General features: G+C 42.7%; 3 protein-coding genes across 3 annotated transcripts; 1 reads left to right on the top strand and 2 right to left on the bottom strand.

Moving 5' to 3' along the window:
• Positions 1 to 72: 72 nt before the first annotated feature.
• Positions 73 to 1432, bottom strand: LOC140351112 (calcium homeostasis modulator protein 2-like). Its single transcript, XM_072436807.1, has 2 exons — positions 609 to 1432; positions 73 to 494 (listed from the first exon to the last, which is right to left on the bottom strand). The coding sequence occupies exons 1-2, from the start codon at positions 1158 to 1160 to the stop codon at positions 96 to 98; spliced, it is 951 nt and encodes a 316-aa protein (XP_072292908.1). The 5' UTR covers positions 1161 to 1432; the 3' UTR covers positions 73 to 95.
• A 995-nt stretch (positions 1433 to 2427) lies between these two features.
• On the top strand, positions 2428 to 8096 carry LOC140351218 (ras-related protein ORAB-1-like). Its single transcript, XM_072436968.1, has 6 exons — positions 2428 to 2793; positions 4179 to 4251; positions 4772 to 4867; positions 4943 to 5038; positions 6691 to 6822; positions 7374 to 8096. Exons 1-6 carry the CDS (start codon positions 2780 to 2782, stop codon positions 7572 to 7574), a joined length of 612 nt encoding a protein of 203 aa, XP_072293069.1. The 5' UTR covers positions 2428 to 2779; the 3' UTR covers positions 7575 to 8096.
• Positions 8097 to 9136: 1040 nt separating this feature from the next.
• Positions 9137 to 11723, bottom strand: cep68 (centrosomal protein 68). Its single transcript, XM_072437020.1, has 7 exons — positions 11348 to 11723; positions 10523 to 11278; positions 10268 to 10406; positions 10083 to 10141; positions 9872 to 9994; positions 9693 to 9789; positions 9137 to 9427 (listed from the first exon to the last, which is right to left on the bottom strand). The coding sequence occupies exons 1-7, from the start codon at positions 11537 to 11539 to the stop codon at positions 9249 to 9251; spliced, it is 1545 nt and encodes a 514-aa protein (XP_072293121.1). The 5' UTR covers positions 11540 to 11723; the 3' UTR covers positions 9137 to 9248.
• Positions 11724 to 13116: the final 1393 nt, after the last annotated feature.

Below are 13116 nucleotides of genomic sequence, written 5' to 3' on the forward strand. Positions count from 1 at the left end.
TACAGAGTCAACAACGACAGAATCATTTTGTTACATAAGAGCAAAGAGCACAACTCAAGCCCCAATCAGATCAGGCCTGTCCAGTGCTTTCACAGTCAGAAAAAGTTCATCTCCTTGTCCATCTCCTCTGTGCTGTAGGTGGCCCACTTGTGGACGCGACTATAAAGGGGCAGTCCGTTATTTTCTCGATACAAGCAGACCCCTGTGACCCTGTTCCAGTCAGTGCTGCAGACAGGGCGGCTGTTCAGCTGCTCCTCTAACAGCTCCTTCTGTGCAGGGTCCAGGGACACAAAGCCAAAGAAGCTCTTGACGTTCTGCATGGCTTCCAGCTGGGCATGGGCCGCTGCTGTGTTATGGAAGAGACTCCGTTCAGCTTCCCGGTACTGAGACCAGTAATTCTCCTGCTGATGGCCCAGGGAAGAGCAGCACTGCCTCAAGCACTGTAGTAGGAAGACAATCACTGACATACTGGCGATCAGCAACCAGCCAATTAGCTAAAAGAAACACAACAGCCCATGTAAAGCATTTGATTGAATGTTATTTAGAACTTCATAACATTCATAACTTCCATAAATTCCACATTACTGTGGGACAGTGTGTACTTATACCTGAGACTGGTACTTGAGGTGACGCTGGATGTCCTTCCAAAAAGGCTGCAGCTCTGCAGAAATGCTGTCCTCACAGGGAAACTGAGCCAGCACCTCGGGGTCCTTCCCCTGTGGGAACCCTGTCACAAAGCTGGGGTCTACAAACTCACTGAGGGCACAGGTGTAGGCCTGTCCCTGCAGCAGAGACAGCACAGCCCAAGTGAGAGGAGCCACCACAGCTCTACCCAGCACACTGGCAAGCACCGCAAAGGCTGCTGCAGCAGAAAGCTTCCGACATCGTCTGAGCCGGCACTCTGCTAAGAGGTCCCATGTGTTCCTGTTCAACATGATGCCCACCAGGAACAGCACCAGAGCAGGCACCCCAATGGCGGCCAGCCCGTAGTAATAGTTCCTCTTTGGGGAACAGGGGCAGTCGAAGGCAAACACAGTGTACGCTGTCTGGCCTGCCACAGTGCTTAGAGCTATCAGACCATTAAAAATCATCACATCTTTACTTTTAAAAAACAGAGACACAAATTTAAAGTTCTCTGTGACTAGTGCAGTTGCTGCCATTATAGAAAACAAGCATAGGTTAATACATCAAAGATCCAAATCCAAAACACGATTGGCCTCAGTAACCAAACACTGCATAGAATACAAAATGAAATCTAATGTTACGTCACCCTGTAGATGATGTTTTCCTTAAGTTGTGAGCAGCTTGTCAAACTATAACCACACTCTGTCTTGAATGTTCTCTAAAAGTGTATAAATTGAAAGAGTCTTTGTGCGTGTCGTGTTGGGCACAGTGACTCAGCCTGGGACTGCCCCTCTGTTTCCTCTCCCTGCGGTGGAAAAAGAACTAACTGAAAACATGTGGTGATCTCTTTTTCTATGTTGGAATGTATATTACAGCTACACTCTAGGCCAGCATTACGCAAACTGTAGTACATGTATCACTGGTGGTATGCAAGGTTCTTTAGGTGGTGCATGCAAAGCTCCTCAATTCTTGTTTATCTGTCATTTTTAGTACATTCTTTTCCACATTTTTGTTAAACCTACTGTTGCAAAGATGTATTACTTATTTAAACCTGGTTTTGCCCCAATTTAGCCCTGCATGTATCTGATTTAGATTTGGTGGTACTTAGGAGGCCAAATATTTGAGAATCACTGCTCTAGGCTATTGTGATCCATGAACTTCCTTATCTCAATTAATCCAGTCTAAATTATATTGTACAAAGCCTGTCTAAAAGTGTAAAACTCAAGGTCAAGGCAGTTGTGGCACCATATGCTCCAGAGTACATAGTACTTGCTTGCTTCAGCAGTGTGAGGAGAGACAACAGCAGGTCCTCCTAGTGGGTTTGCTCGGCTGTATCAAGGAGTAGTTCTTTGGGTTTAGAGTAGGGACCAATTGTGAAAATTTGATAAATATAATATGATTCATCTATTTATTTATCGCATATTGCCCATCCCTTTCTATATGCCAATGCCTATAACATGGTCAACAATCAGTGTATTTTGTTAGCTGTCATTATAATTAAGGCTATTTACTTCATGTTTATCACTTGTAACCACAGGAAATGTTGACCACCTGTGACCTGCCCCTTTTTTTGGTTGTTCGTTCTGCACAGCCAGATTCTTCCCTCTTATTCAGAGAATGTCCCACATTTTAATTGATGCAACATTGCATTTCATTGATGCAGCATAATTTTACATTCTTGTCCTTCTAGGTCATGGATCTATCATATTATCTAGGTAGATGATCAAATGAGTGGGTCATTGACGGAGCGCTGAGAACCGATCACGTGGGAAGAGCAGTCACGTGGGGCTGTGCCACGTCTCACTAAATCACGTCACCTCTCAGTGACAGTTACTGCTGCAGTATCTGCGCTTCCTCTCATCTCTTCTTATTTACACACATCTGACTGGTAAAAGCCGCAGGAGCTGTTAGCACGACTTTAAAAGACTGCCATCTGGAATTACATGGACATATCTTTATCGTTTTGCAAATCGTTTGGCTAATGCTTACCGTTTCCTGGTTGGAGTTGCAGCCATTTTGGATTTGTACAAAGAAAACAGCAGCTGGTTGTGGAAGCAGTGAGAGTTAACTCCTTTGTTCTTTTAAGAAGAAGACAGCGTTTATAGACAGAACAAAACGTCATTCAAGAGGAAGCTGTACTAACGACCTCTCCACCATGAATCCAGAATAGTGAGTATTGTACCAGCGATGCTATAAACCTGGCCAGCTAGCATTTAGCGTTAGCATAATGCTAACGTTTGTGAAAGACCACATAGTTTGTAGTGCAGGTGGATAATAACAGAGCCCTGAACATTGTCCGTGGACTTTGTAAACTCTGGACTAGTCTTAATGTAATACTGTGAACTGGGTTCGATTCACTTACTCAGTTTTGATTCGGTCCATGATCTTTCGGCCTCACATTTTGCATAACGCTAATATTCGCTAGCTGTTAAAAGATTGACTGTGTTTCCACCTTTTATTATAAAGAATATGGTTTCCATGTTTAATAGTTTTACTGATGAATACCTATCATCTCTCATCTTAAACTTAGATATCAACAACCCAATGCTTTATTATGACAGTGTCTTACGCCTCCCAAAAGCATAGACTAGATTCATGTCCATTGGTTCAGACTCAGTATAAACCCTTCTCTGTCCTCGGTGTCTCTGAGTTGAGTCGTATGTTGGTTAAGTCATGTGTAGGTCACATGGGCCGTGGTACAGGCCGGGTGTGTTCACCGTCTTACTATTTGGCACACAACTTGTATTGTCCTTTCAACCTTTTCACATTTGTGTTTTGTTGACCTGCTAGAACATAATCATATTTTATTCTTATTATTAATTATCTTAAGCAGAATGGGGACTATTCTTGTATCATTATCCAGTGGACAGACATTTTTGAATGAGCAAATGTTGCAGTTTTGACTTTGGCTTTCTTACCGTTGGTAAATCGAGGCTGAGGTGAAAGAGCCTGACCTCTGTAATAAAGAACAGTCATGTGGTGTTTTAGTCCCATTCAATGTTTTAGGTGGACATTATCACAGTATCAGCACAGATTCCTGCTTCATACTCTTGGACATAACCTACAGAGCGTGACTGGAATTTGGCCCCAAAAAAGGTTTTATGTCCATGCTGACGTGGAACATAAACCATTATGTAAAAGCGTTTCCATCATCATTCAATTCAATTTATTTTTGTAATGCTCAAAATCACAACAGCAGTTTCCTCAGAGTGCGACAGTGAAAAACGGATTAAACAATGTTCATAGGGACTTGGCAATGTCCCAGGGACCCTCCTTCTCGGCCAGGAGAAACTACAAAACCTGGAGGAGTTCCACAGTGAAGGAGAGATCTGACTCCTCAGACGGACAGGCGGACGTGAGATGGACAGTGGAGCTGGAGCCCATCATAGACGTTGGAGGATTATTGTTCATTTAATCAGAACTGTTTAGCAAAGATGTGCAAAAAAAACAAACTGAAATGCCAATGTTTTCTTTCTGCACTGTCCGACCATAATTTACAATGAACGTTTGTTCTAATTCTACGTTCTGATCATAACTTTTGTTTTCTTTTACAGTGATTATTTATTCAAGCTTCTTCTGATCGGCGACTCGGGTGTAGGAAAGTCTTGTCTTCTTCTGAGATTTGCTGTAAGTTTAAAATGGACCAGGCTTTCTAAATCACTCATTGGTATTGTAACTGCTGCGGTCAACATGGTTTAATTATGTTAAAATCCTGCTTCACTCTTTAGTGTCACTTTAATTGCAGTATGTGGCTAGTTTGTTTTATCAGGAAAGAATCAAGAAGGAATCAGGAAAGGTTTATTGTCATTGTCAGTGAACAAAATTCACAAACATAGGAACTTGTTTCGGTGTTGAGGTGCAATATACAACATACAACTATTAATAATATTAATAATAATAATAATAGCAAAGTATTTAATATAAAAAACTTACAGATGGTATTTGCCTTATAGTTATCAGTGCATTATTTAGTAAATGAGTAAGAAGTTCAAATCATACAGTGCTTTATCAAACTTAGACAGATTTATTTTGTACTTTGCATTTCAAGGAAATCTCAAAGTGCTACAGAGGGTAGATTGGTTGAGGTTAGAAGAACGATTACATAATAATGCAGCTTTGTATGTGGTTTTGTCTGAACTTTCTGCAGGATGACACATACACAGAAAGTTACATTAGTACAATTGGTGTGGACTTCAAAATCCGAACAATAGAACTGGACGGGAAGACCATTAAGCTTCAGATTGTGAGTACCATCCCATTCTTTGGGTTTTAGACACTTTATCACTGACAGTTCTGAGATGTGTCCTCTGGTTCACAGTGGGACACAGCGGGACAGGAAAGGTTTCGGACCATCACGTCCAGCTATTACAGAGGAGCTCATGGAATCATAGTAGTGTACGACGTTACAGACCAGGTACGAGCATCACACAAACACTAAGCTGTGTTGTAGAAGTAGAGGAATAATCTGGAAAGGAGAAATAATTGATCACATTTTTGTATCGATGTGGTTTTGGAATTAAAAAAATATCTAGTGCATTGTCCACAATAAATAAAAAGGGCAGCAAAAAGCAGGTTAAAAATTAAATTAACAAATGTAACTACAGTTGGTTGGCTGGGTATTGCCAAGACCTTCGCGATACGTATCCCGATACATGTATACAATTCCCTCATTATGATACATATCACAATACATTTTTGAAAAAAGAGTCTTAAAATTTACCCAATGGGTAATGTTTTTACTCGGGATAAGAAAATGTATGAAATTTCATGTTTATCCACAACGCACTTATTTATAAATCCATTCTGCTCTAATAACTTCATACATCCCACCAACTGATCCAAATAGAAATGGAACACATTCTAGTAAAGTATTACATGTTTCTTGCCAAACAATTGGCCTGGTCTAAACATACTGCAGCAGCATCTTCTGATCAGGTCCACAGCTCCTTCTCACCTCGGCCGAGAGGAGAGGTACAAACAGCAGATCAAACGTACTATTCCACCTCATTTAAAGCCTACGGGCCACAAAAATCTATTTAAAAAAAAAATGTAGCGATACAGAGTCTGTGACGATATATCGCCATATATCGATATTTTGAACACAGCCCTAGTTCTCTGGCAGTAGCACAGGAGTTGGCGCTCTCGCCGCAGAGCAAAAGGTCCTGGATTCATGAGACGGCGTGGGGAGTTGGCATGTTCTCCCTGTGTCTGCGTAGGATTCCTAACCTGGGTCATGCCAGATTACTCTGTGTCTCACTCTGAAGTGAGTTCTACACATGACATAAAGAAAATACTTCATGCTGATTGGTCAAAGCATCACAACTGGAAGAATCTTAATTGTGTTAAATCCAGTGTTCAGAAAACCACAGTTATCTTTCTCATCCATAAATGTGCTGCTCTGTGATTGGTTCCACTCCCACCCGCGGGCCCTAAATGCCACGTGATAGGCCCGTTAAACCCGTGGTGCAGACTGCAAACAGATCAGTGTGACCCTAAAAAGATGGATTCTTGGAGTTGAACTAAAAAAATCCCAGTACTTCATCTTGCTTTTTAGGTTACCGGCTTCCTCTAGCACTAAAACACTGGACACTGGTGTATGAATGAGTGTGTTGTGAGTGTGTTGTGAGTGTGTTGTGAGTGTGAATGTGGGACAGCGGATGGAAATTAGACTTCAATCCGGCCTTTTTCATTAACATTCACGGTCCCCACTAAATCATCAAACAAATAATGGCTTGGGGGGCCAGGGGGGATGAAATAGAACACCTTTGTCATTTCTCAAAGAAGAGTATAAAGTGATAGTGCAAACAATTTAATTTTACACATAATTTTTCCTGCAATACTTGAACCGCAACCACAGTATTTGCCGAGATGTGTACATATATATATATATATCTATATCTATATCTATATCTATATCTATATCTATATCTATATCTATATCTATATCTATATCTATAGATAGATAGATAGATAGATAGATAGATAGATAGATAGATAGATAGATAGATAGATATACGCACATACATTTAGGATTGCAATCACACATATTTCTGTTACTTGTTGCAGGAATCTTTTAATAACGTTAAGCAGTGGCTCCAGGAGATTGACCGCTATGCCTCTGAAAACGTCAACAAGCTATTGGTGGGAAACAAGTGTGACCTAACGACAAAGAAAGTAGTGGACTACACAACAGCCAAGGTATTCTGTTTGAGAGCTCTTTGACTCACTAAAGGACAGTTAAAGGCGCAATGGATGCTTTTTCTGCGATTTGAGAACGCAGGCGGAAGTGTGCATGCGCACTCCCCCGTGCGGACTGATACAACACACACGTGTGTTTGTTTATTAGCACGACGGATTGCATCGCATCTCTTAGATTTCCGTCTCTTATGAGTCAGCTCGAACTGTCTTTCTCCGTCCTAATTTTGTCCCGTACACTGAGGGAACTATATTATGATAGATCCATGCGCTTAGACACGCGGAACCGTGCTGCTCTCGGAGACGAGCCACACGCGGTTGAAGGTGAGCGGTAGGTGCGTTTTATGATTGATACGTGGAAGGACTAATCGGCAGTCCACAACACGAGGAAATAAGACTAAAATTTGGGCCAAAAAAATCGTCCATTCAACCTTTAACTTCTCTAAACTTTAGCACACTACTTGATGTTAGAGGCTCATACATGCACACATTTTATTCAGTTTGCTACTCTATGAAAGTGACGTCTAAACTATTCTTCCCATTCAAATATGCAGGAGTTTGCAGACTCTCTGGGCATCCCCTTTTTGGAAACCAGTGCTAAAAATGCAACCAACGTGGAGCAGGCTTTCATGACCATGGCAGCTGAGATTAAAAAGAGGATGGGCCCTGGAGCCACAGCCGGAGGCGGAGATAAGCCCAGCGTGAAGCTGACGCCAGGTACCTCTGTCAAGTCCTCGTCAGGGGGCTGCTGCTGAGACCACTGTGTTCTGGAGCCCACAGGACAGAGGGCAGAACTTTACACGTGTAGTGGCACTACCAGATCAGACCCACGTCATTCTGTCTCGGCCCGGACCACACTCCTCAGACTCTCTGTTAGGCCCAGCGAGTTTCTGAGCGCAAGAGCCAGTGTCTGTTTCTTCATTCCTCCACCAGGGGTCACTACTAAATCACTTTAATTAGGTTTTCTGTTTGTCCATGTTTTGTTTTTTTGGGGGGGTACTGTTTGTCAGGCATGGTTGATCTGTCCCCAGTACTATTGGCAGTGTCTGTACTGTCCAGAATTACACATGTAGTGATACAGTATATGTACATAAACGCATTATGTATATATATATATATATATATATATAATTGTATGTAAATTGGATTTGACAGTTGGTGTTCAATATGTTATTGGGAAAGTCTTGCCAATTTAACTCTGCATTCAAAATATGACTTAAGTGTATGTTTGTTGCTAAACATTAAAATGAAAATAAATCTTGTAACACCTGACTGTACTAGATGTGAAAAGGCTTTTGTTCTAGTTCCACAGGACCGGATTACACTTTAAACAGTATGATAATGCAGTACAAATATAATGGCTGGACTAAGGATATCAGAGGCCTGCTACAGCATTACACACATGGTGCACAAGGGCTTATACTGCTCACATGAGCTATTCTAGTGTTTCCCTCAATGATGAAAATTTAACTTAAGATGACAATTTGAGATACAGCTCATGAAAAAATACCAAGCTGTAATTGCTCTGCAACATCCACAGTAGAGAAATATACTGTGTACTTTGCTACTAGTGTCAGTCATGTTCAATATGATCCACAATTATCTTCAATGTAGTTTATGACCCTCAAACTGAAGGATCTCAAACATGTGGGGAATTTCAAAAGAGAAATAATGCTTATGAACAAATCCCTTATTGATGGGTTTGAATGTTGTGTATAAAGGCTGTTGGGAACATGGACTGTACACAAGTCTATGGTTGTGAAATAAACCCTTTCAGAATATTAATTTTATTTTCTGATTCAGCAACTCTTTCAGTTGGTATTGAAGGAATACATTGGGAGGCATTAGAAAAGAAGGAAGAGACAACACAGCTCTTGTGAGTGCATATGCAAAACTAAATAAATGCAAAACTCGTGGTGCAATAAAACATCAGATCTATCTTATGTGAATGTTTAACCCTGTAATGTGAAGGTATTTGAATTCAGAATACAGAAATCTGATTGGACCATGAAAGAGAATATGTTGCAAAATACATTTTAATGCAAGTGTTCAGTACTCTATAAATACATTTAGGAAGTATTCTTACCATCATTGTCTATAGGCACACGTTTTAGTACTTAGTACTTAAAATAGCTAATTGCAGTGCTAAATTTTTCCTCACTCTGAAATCCATGGACAGTTTGAGTGCAGGGTCGTACATGACAACTGCACCCGGGTTGTCTGTAATCTGTAAATGCCAGTTGTGTGTGAGGAGTGTCTTAAGTCTCTGAGCTGGTTTGGCAAAGTGTTTATTTTGTAAAAGGCACATTTGAAAATTACAATTGAAATGTCTGTTTTTCATGTGCTGGCCTTCAGTGATTGTATTCAGTTTCAGATAAAACCTCCTTCAGTTGATCTGAAGATCTCACGACATTCAGCAAAGGAGCTTCTTAATAATGCTCCTCCACATGGCTCTGGGCTCTCTTCGCTGCAGTCGGGGTCTTACTGCCCTCAGAGTGTGGCTGGATCAGACTGTCCATGGCAGAGAGGATGGAGGAGAAGAAGTGTTCTGTATGTCTCTCCAGAAGTTTGGACTGGCTCTCGATCAGAAGCAGAGTGTCCCTGAGCACTGTGGAGGGGACACATCTCACTAAAACTGTATTGTAGCAGTAAAGCAATCTGAGATGAAACAAAGGTCAAATACACTTTCATTCAGATGAACACAATAAATCTCCAATAAAGACGTCACTCCTTGTGCATATTTGAAGACATCAGTAGTTGGAGGGGGTGGAGAGCGACTGGTTGGAGGGGCCTGATATAGACTGATGAACAGCATTAATAACTATAACTGTATAACTTTATAACTGTTGCTCCAGCTGGTGAACAGCACTGACCTGGAGAGGTTCTCTGGATGCAGCTGAGCAGGACCCGTCCTGTCTGTAGAACATTGGAAGTCAGGGGCAAGTGGCTGTTCACGTCCCGCTGAAAATTCTTCAACACACAATTAAAGACTGATAGAATCACAAGAACAATGCCACTTTTGACATGACACCTGGAGAGATGCTTTACAAACCTGGTAATGAGCCAGAGAGGACTTGACACTGTGAATGTCCACGGTGGGTGGGGCCAGCCGCTCCATCTTCTGTGAGGCAACGTAGAGCCAGCGGACGAGCTGCTCCAGGTGACTGCAGAACACCTGCAGCACAGAGCTCAGGGTCGTATACAGACTCTGAACCTAAGGCACTGACTACTTTATTATGAACCCCATAATAACTTTAGCTTACACTGATGTGTTCCATGAGGGAGCTCTGTTGCTCTGGTCCTCTCATGGAGTCCACCAAGTCTGAAACTAAACCAACAAACATGGATGCAATCCAACTAAACAAATAAACACATCTACAAGACTTTATCCTTCATGATTTTGTGTGATTACTTTCACAAAAGTACTGCATATGGAAGAATGAGAAACCTTCAGTCCATAGGTGATGTAAGTCTTCTGTTCTGAGGTGTGCTTCTGCAGTGTCCTGGGTGTAGCGTCCAATAGGTGCACAGTGGGACTGGGGGGGCTCCCAGTGTGCAGGGTGTAGAAGGGCCGCTGCCTCACGCACCTTCACATAGAGAGCAGTGCCAAAGATATGATCAATACCACAGAGCTGACCATTATTATTATTGGAACGTAATTATTCATTTAATTTGCTTGCTTTAAAAGCTCTCCACACATCACCTGCTGTGACAGCTGCTGAAGCAGTTCTATCTTCTCTGGTAGGGGTCTGAACTCCTCATCCTCCTGAGCACCTCTGTCCCAGGGTAGGGTCATGAGCATGGCTGAAATGGAGGGCACAGCTGTGTTTTTCTGCTTACTCCACTCCGGCTGACCCAATGATGAAGCACGGTCTGCTGGGGAGGAAGGTGTTGGAGGAAACGGGCTACCGCTTAAGTCTGGGGAGCTATGACCTAAACACAGGGGGTCTTTTGGCTGCTCCATGCCACCAAAGGACAGGTTGAGCTCAGTCAGGCCAGTGGAGAGGAGGTCCACTTCAATCCCTGAGTCCTGGAGCGTCCAGTCCCCCGCCTGTTGTGCAGGCCTCAGAGGGTAGGTGTAGTCTAGAAGCGCCTCGTAGTCCTGACGGGGGTCCCCTCCTAACGGTGAGGGCGGGGGGTCTTTGGGAATGGCACAGGCCCAGTATTCAGCCTGATAAGAGGTGCTGGGGCTCCGTTCAAGAGTGTGTGTCCTCTTGTGACTTGAGAGGGGGGTATACCTGGAGTGCAGCACTGGGGAGCTCAGATGTGGCCGGACAGGGGGGCTTAGTGGGTGGATCTGTTGGATATAGTTGTATGGCCTGTGCTCTGAGGGTCTTCTGCTGGGGAGAGGAGACATTCTGCTGCTACTGCCTGAAGGAGAGAACTCCCTCTGGGGAGGCTGCTCCTCTCCGAGCCTGGTCTGGGAGCTGGGTCTCATCAGATGTATGTTTGTCTGACTCTGTGGAATAAAGATTTACCGTGTTATTTTGACTTTATAAATGGTAGCATGTTGTACCTTTGGCTCTACCTGCTTTGTGCTGTCTGCCACATGTGTTTTCTTCAGAATGGACGTGTGTGGAGTAGTGAACAATGGCCGTCTCTCTTTGTACTGACGCTCTGTGAGCCCAGAAGTGGGGGCTATGCTCACATTCTTCTGTGGTGCCTGGGCCCCTACAGGCTGTCTTCTACTAGACTGCACAGTGCACTCCCAGGCCTCCATCAGAAATGAGAAACAAAACAAAAGCCTTGTTGTGGGTCCTACAGACAGGACAACAGTGGAGTAGGGAGAAGACAATATTACATTTGAAATTGAGACGATTTAATTAATTCAGATAATTAGCTAGGTGGTTGCAGTGATTTTAGCTGACAGAAAAACAGAGGAGATCGAGTATGAAATAGATCTATAACAGTAGACCATGCTGGGGAGAGTTTGTTCCCCTACTTTTTCAAACACAACATAACCTACTCTGTAGTAGGTTATGTTGTGTCTGTGGACTTGTGCATGTTTCTCTCATTTTGATGTGAATAGTTTATAAAATGTGATAAAGGCAAGCGCAATCTCAGCTTCACTCTAACCTCAAGGCCCACACACTGGCTCTTAGCTTTCGGTCTTAATTGGTTTAAATTGTTTAATAATGCTAGTTTAAATAGCTGATCAGGACTGGACATGTGAGGACGTAGCCATGGGAACAACAGGTACACAGCCGCCATTGTGGATCCGCTTCATTCAATGAAATAAATGGCGCTCTTTTCACACAATAACCAAAACTGTAAAACTTAAGCTCCATTTGGTGCAAAACATTATGCCCGATTCCGGTCACCGCTCTCCGCGTCAGACCCTTTATTATCACCTTTGTTCTGACATGATGCGGCCATAACCGGCTGAACACGTCATGTAGGCGACACAGAGAAGTACTTCTGAGTTGGAGCCCATTTTCTCTCAGAAACGTACTTTTCAGAAACTGGATTGGAACAAGAGTGGAACAGAATACCTTCCACAGAGCCGAGAATAACGCGGGCCTCGGCCTAGGACGCAGTCACCAGCCGCACTTCAGGAGCATCGAGCGGTCAGTTTCCTGCTTCTCGCCTGAACACGGAGCTGCAGAGCCGTCTGAACTCACGGCTATGAGGGCTGCGTGGCGCGTATCGTGTCATACACTGCGACCTACTTATCGGACTCTTTCTCTCAGATTCTGGCAGCATAACATCTACTTTCTAACGCCTTCAACTTGTTCTTGTCGAAGGAAGAAACGACAGTCGCCACTGTCAGATGACACGCCTGTTCACACTGAGCCTTTGTCGCCTTCTAGCGGCCGGTCTGTGGCATAGGCCTCATAGGCCTTTGGACACGCGGCATGATCCACACGTTAAACAGCTACAGTAAATATTCCCCCAAAACAACCGCAAGCAAAGACAATAGACCATTTATGCCATGTAATTAGAATGTTATTTTGTTTTTACTGGAGGCAAAATGAAGAAGAGCAGACCCTTAAAACATTTTCAGTGATTCTGTCTTTGTAACGGAAAACTAAGCATTTAGATGTTACTTAATGTGCACGATTCCATATTCAATTAATAAAACAAACCACTATTTTGAATTTCTAGAACAGAAATCAAGTTTGTATGCATTTCTATTAAAAAGCATGGAAAAAATATTTTCTAGCCTCAAAATTGTATGAGCTTCACAGAAAGTATAATTTTTGCTCAAGTATAGAACTTGTCTAATTTAATTTATTAATTTATTCAACAAGCCAACTATCAGTTACATAATGCTTATTATGTTCCAATTTGTCTCCA

The sequence above is a fragment of the Eucyclogobius newberryi genome, unplaced genomic scaffold (assembly GCF_026437365.1).
Source record: "Eucyclogobius newberryi isolate DKJ021-1_F unplaced genomic scaffold, fEucNew1.0.hap1 SCAF_8, whole genome shotgun sequence".
Taxonomy (NCBI): Eukaryota; Metazoa; Chordata; class Actinopteri; order Gobiiformes; family Gobiidae; genus Eucyclogobius; species Eucyclogobius newberryi.

Coding starts and splice junctions, on each gene's coding strand:
- LOC140351112 (XM_072436807.1), bottom strand. CDS start 1,160: ATGGCAGCAACTGCACTAGTCACAGAGAACTTTAAATTTGTGTCTCTG. Junction 495..608: donor ACCTCAAGTACCAGTCTCAG/GTATAAGTACAC, acceptor TGTTTCTTTTAG/CTAATTGGCTGGTTGCTGAT.
- LOC140351218 (XM_072436968.1), top strand. Junction 4,252..4,771: donor GTCTTCTTCTGAGATTTGCT/GTAAGTTTAAAA, acceptor AACTTTCTGCAG/GATGACACATACACAGAAAG. Junction 5,039..6,690: donor TGTACGACGTTACAGACCAG/GTACGAGCATCA, acceptor TACTTGTTGCAG/GAATCTTTTAATAACGTTAA.
- cep68 (XM_072437020.1), bottom strand. CDS start 11,539: ATGGAGGCCTGGGAGTGCACTGTGCAGTCTAGTAGAAGACAGCCTGTA. Junction 11,279..11,347: donor TGGCAGACAGCACAAAGCAG/GTAGAGCCAAAG, acceptor TTTATTCCACAG/AGTCAGACAAACATACATCT. Junction 10,407..10,522: donor TTCAGCAGCTGTCACAGCAG/GTGATGTGTGGA, acceptor CTCTATGTGAAG/GTGCGTGAGGCAGCGGCCCT.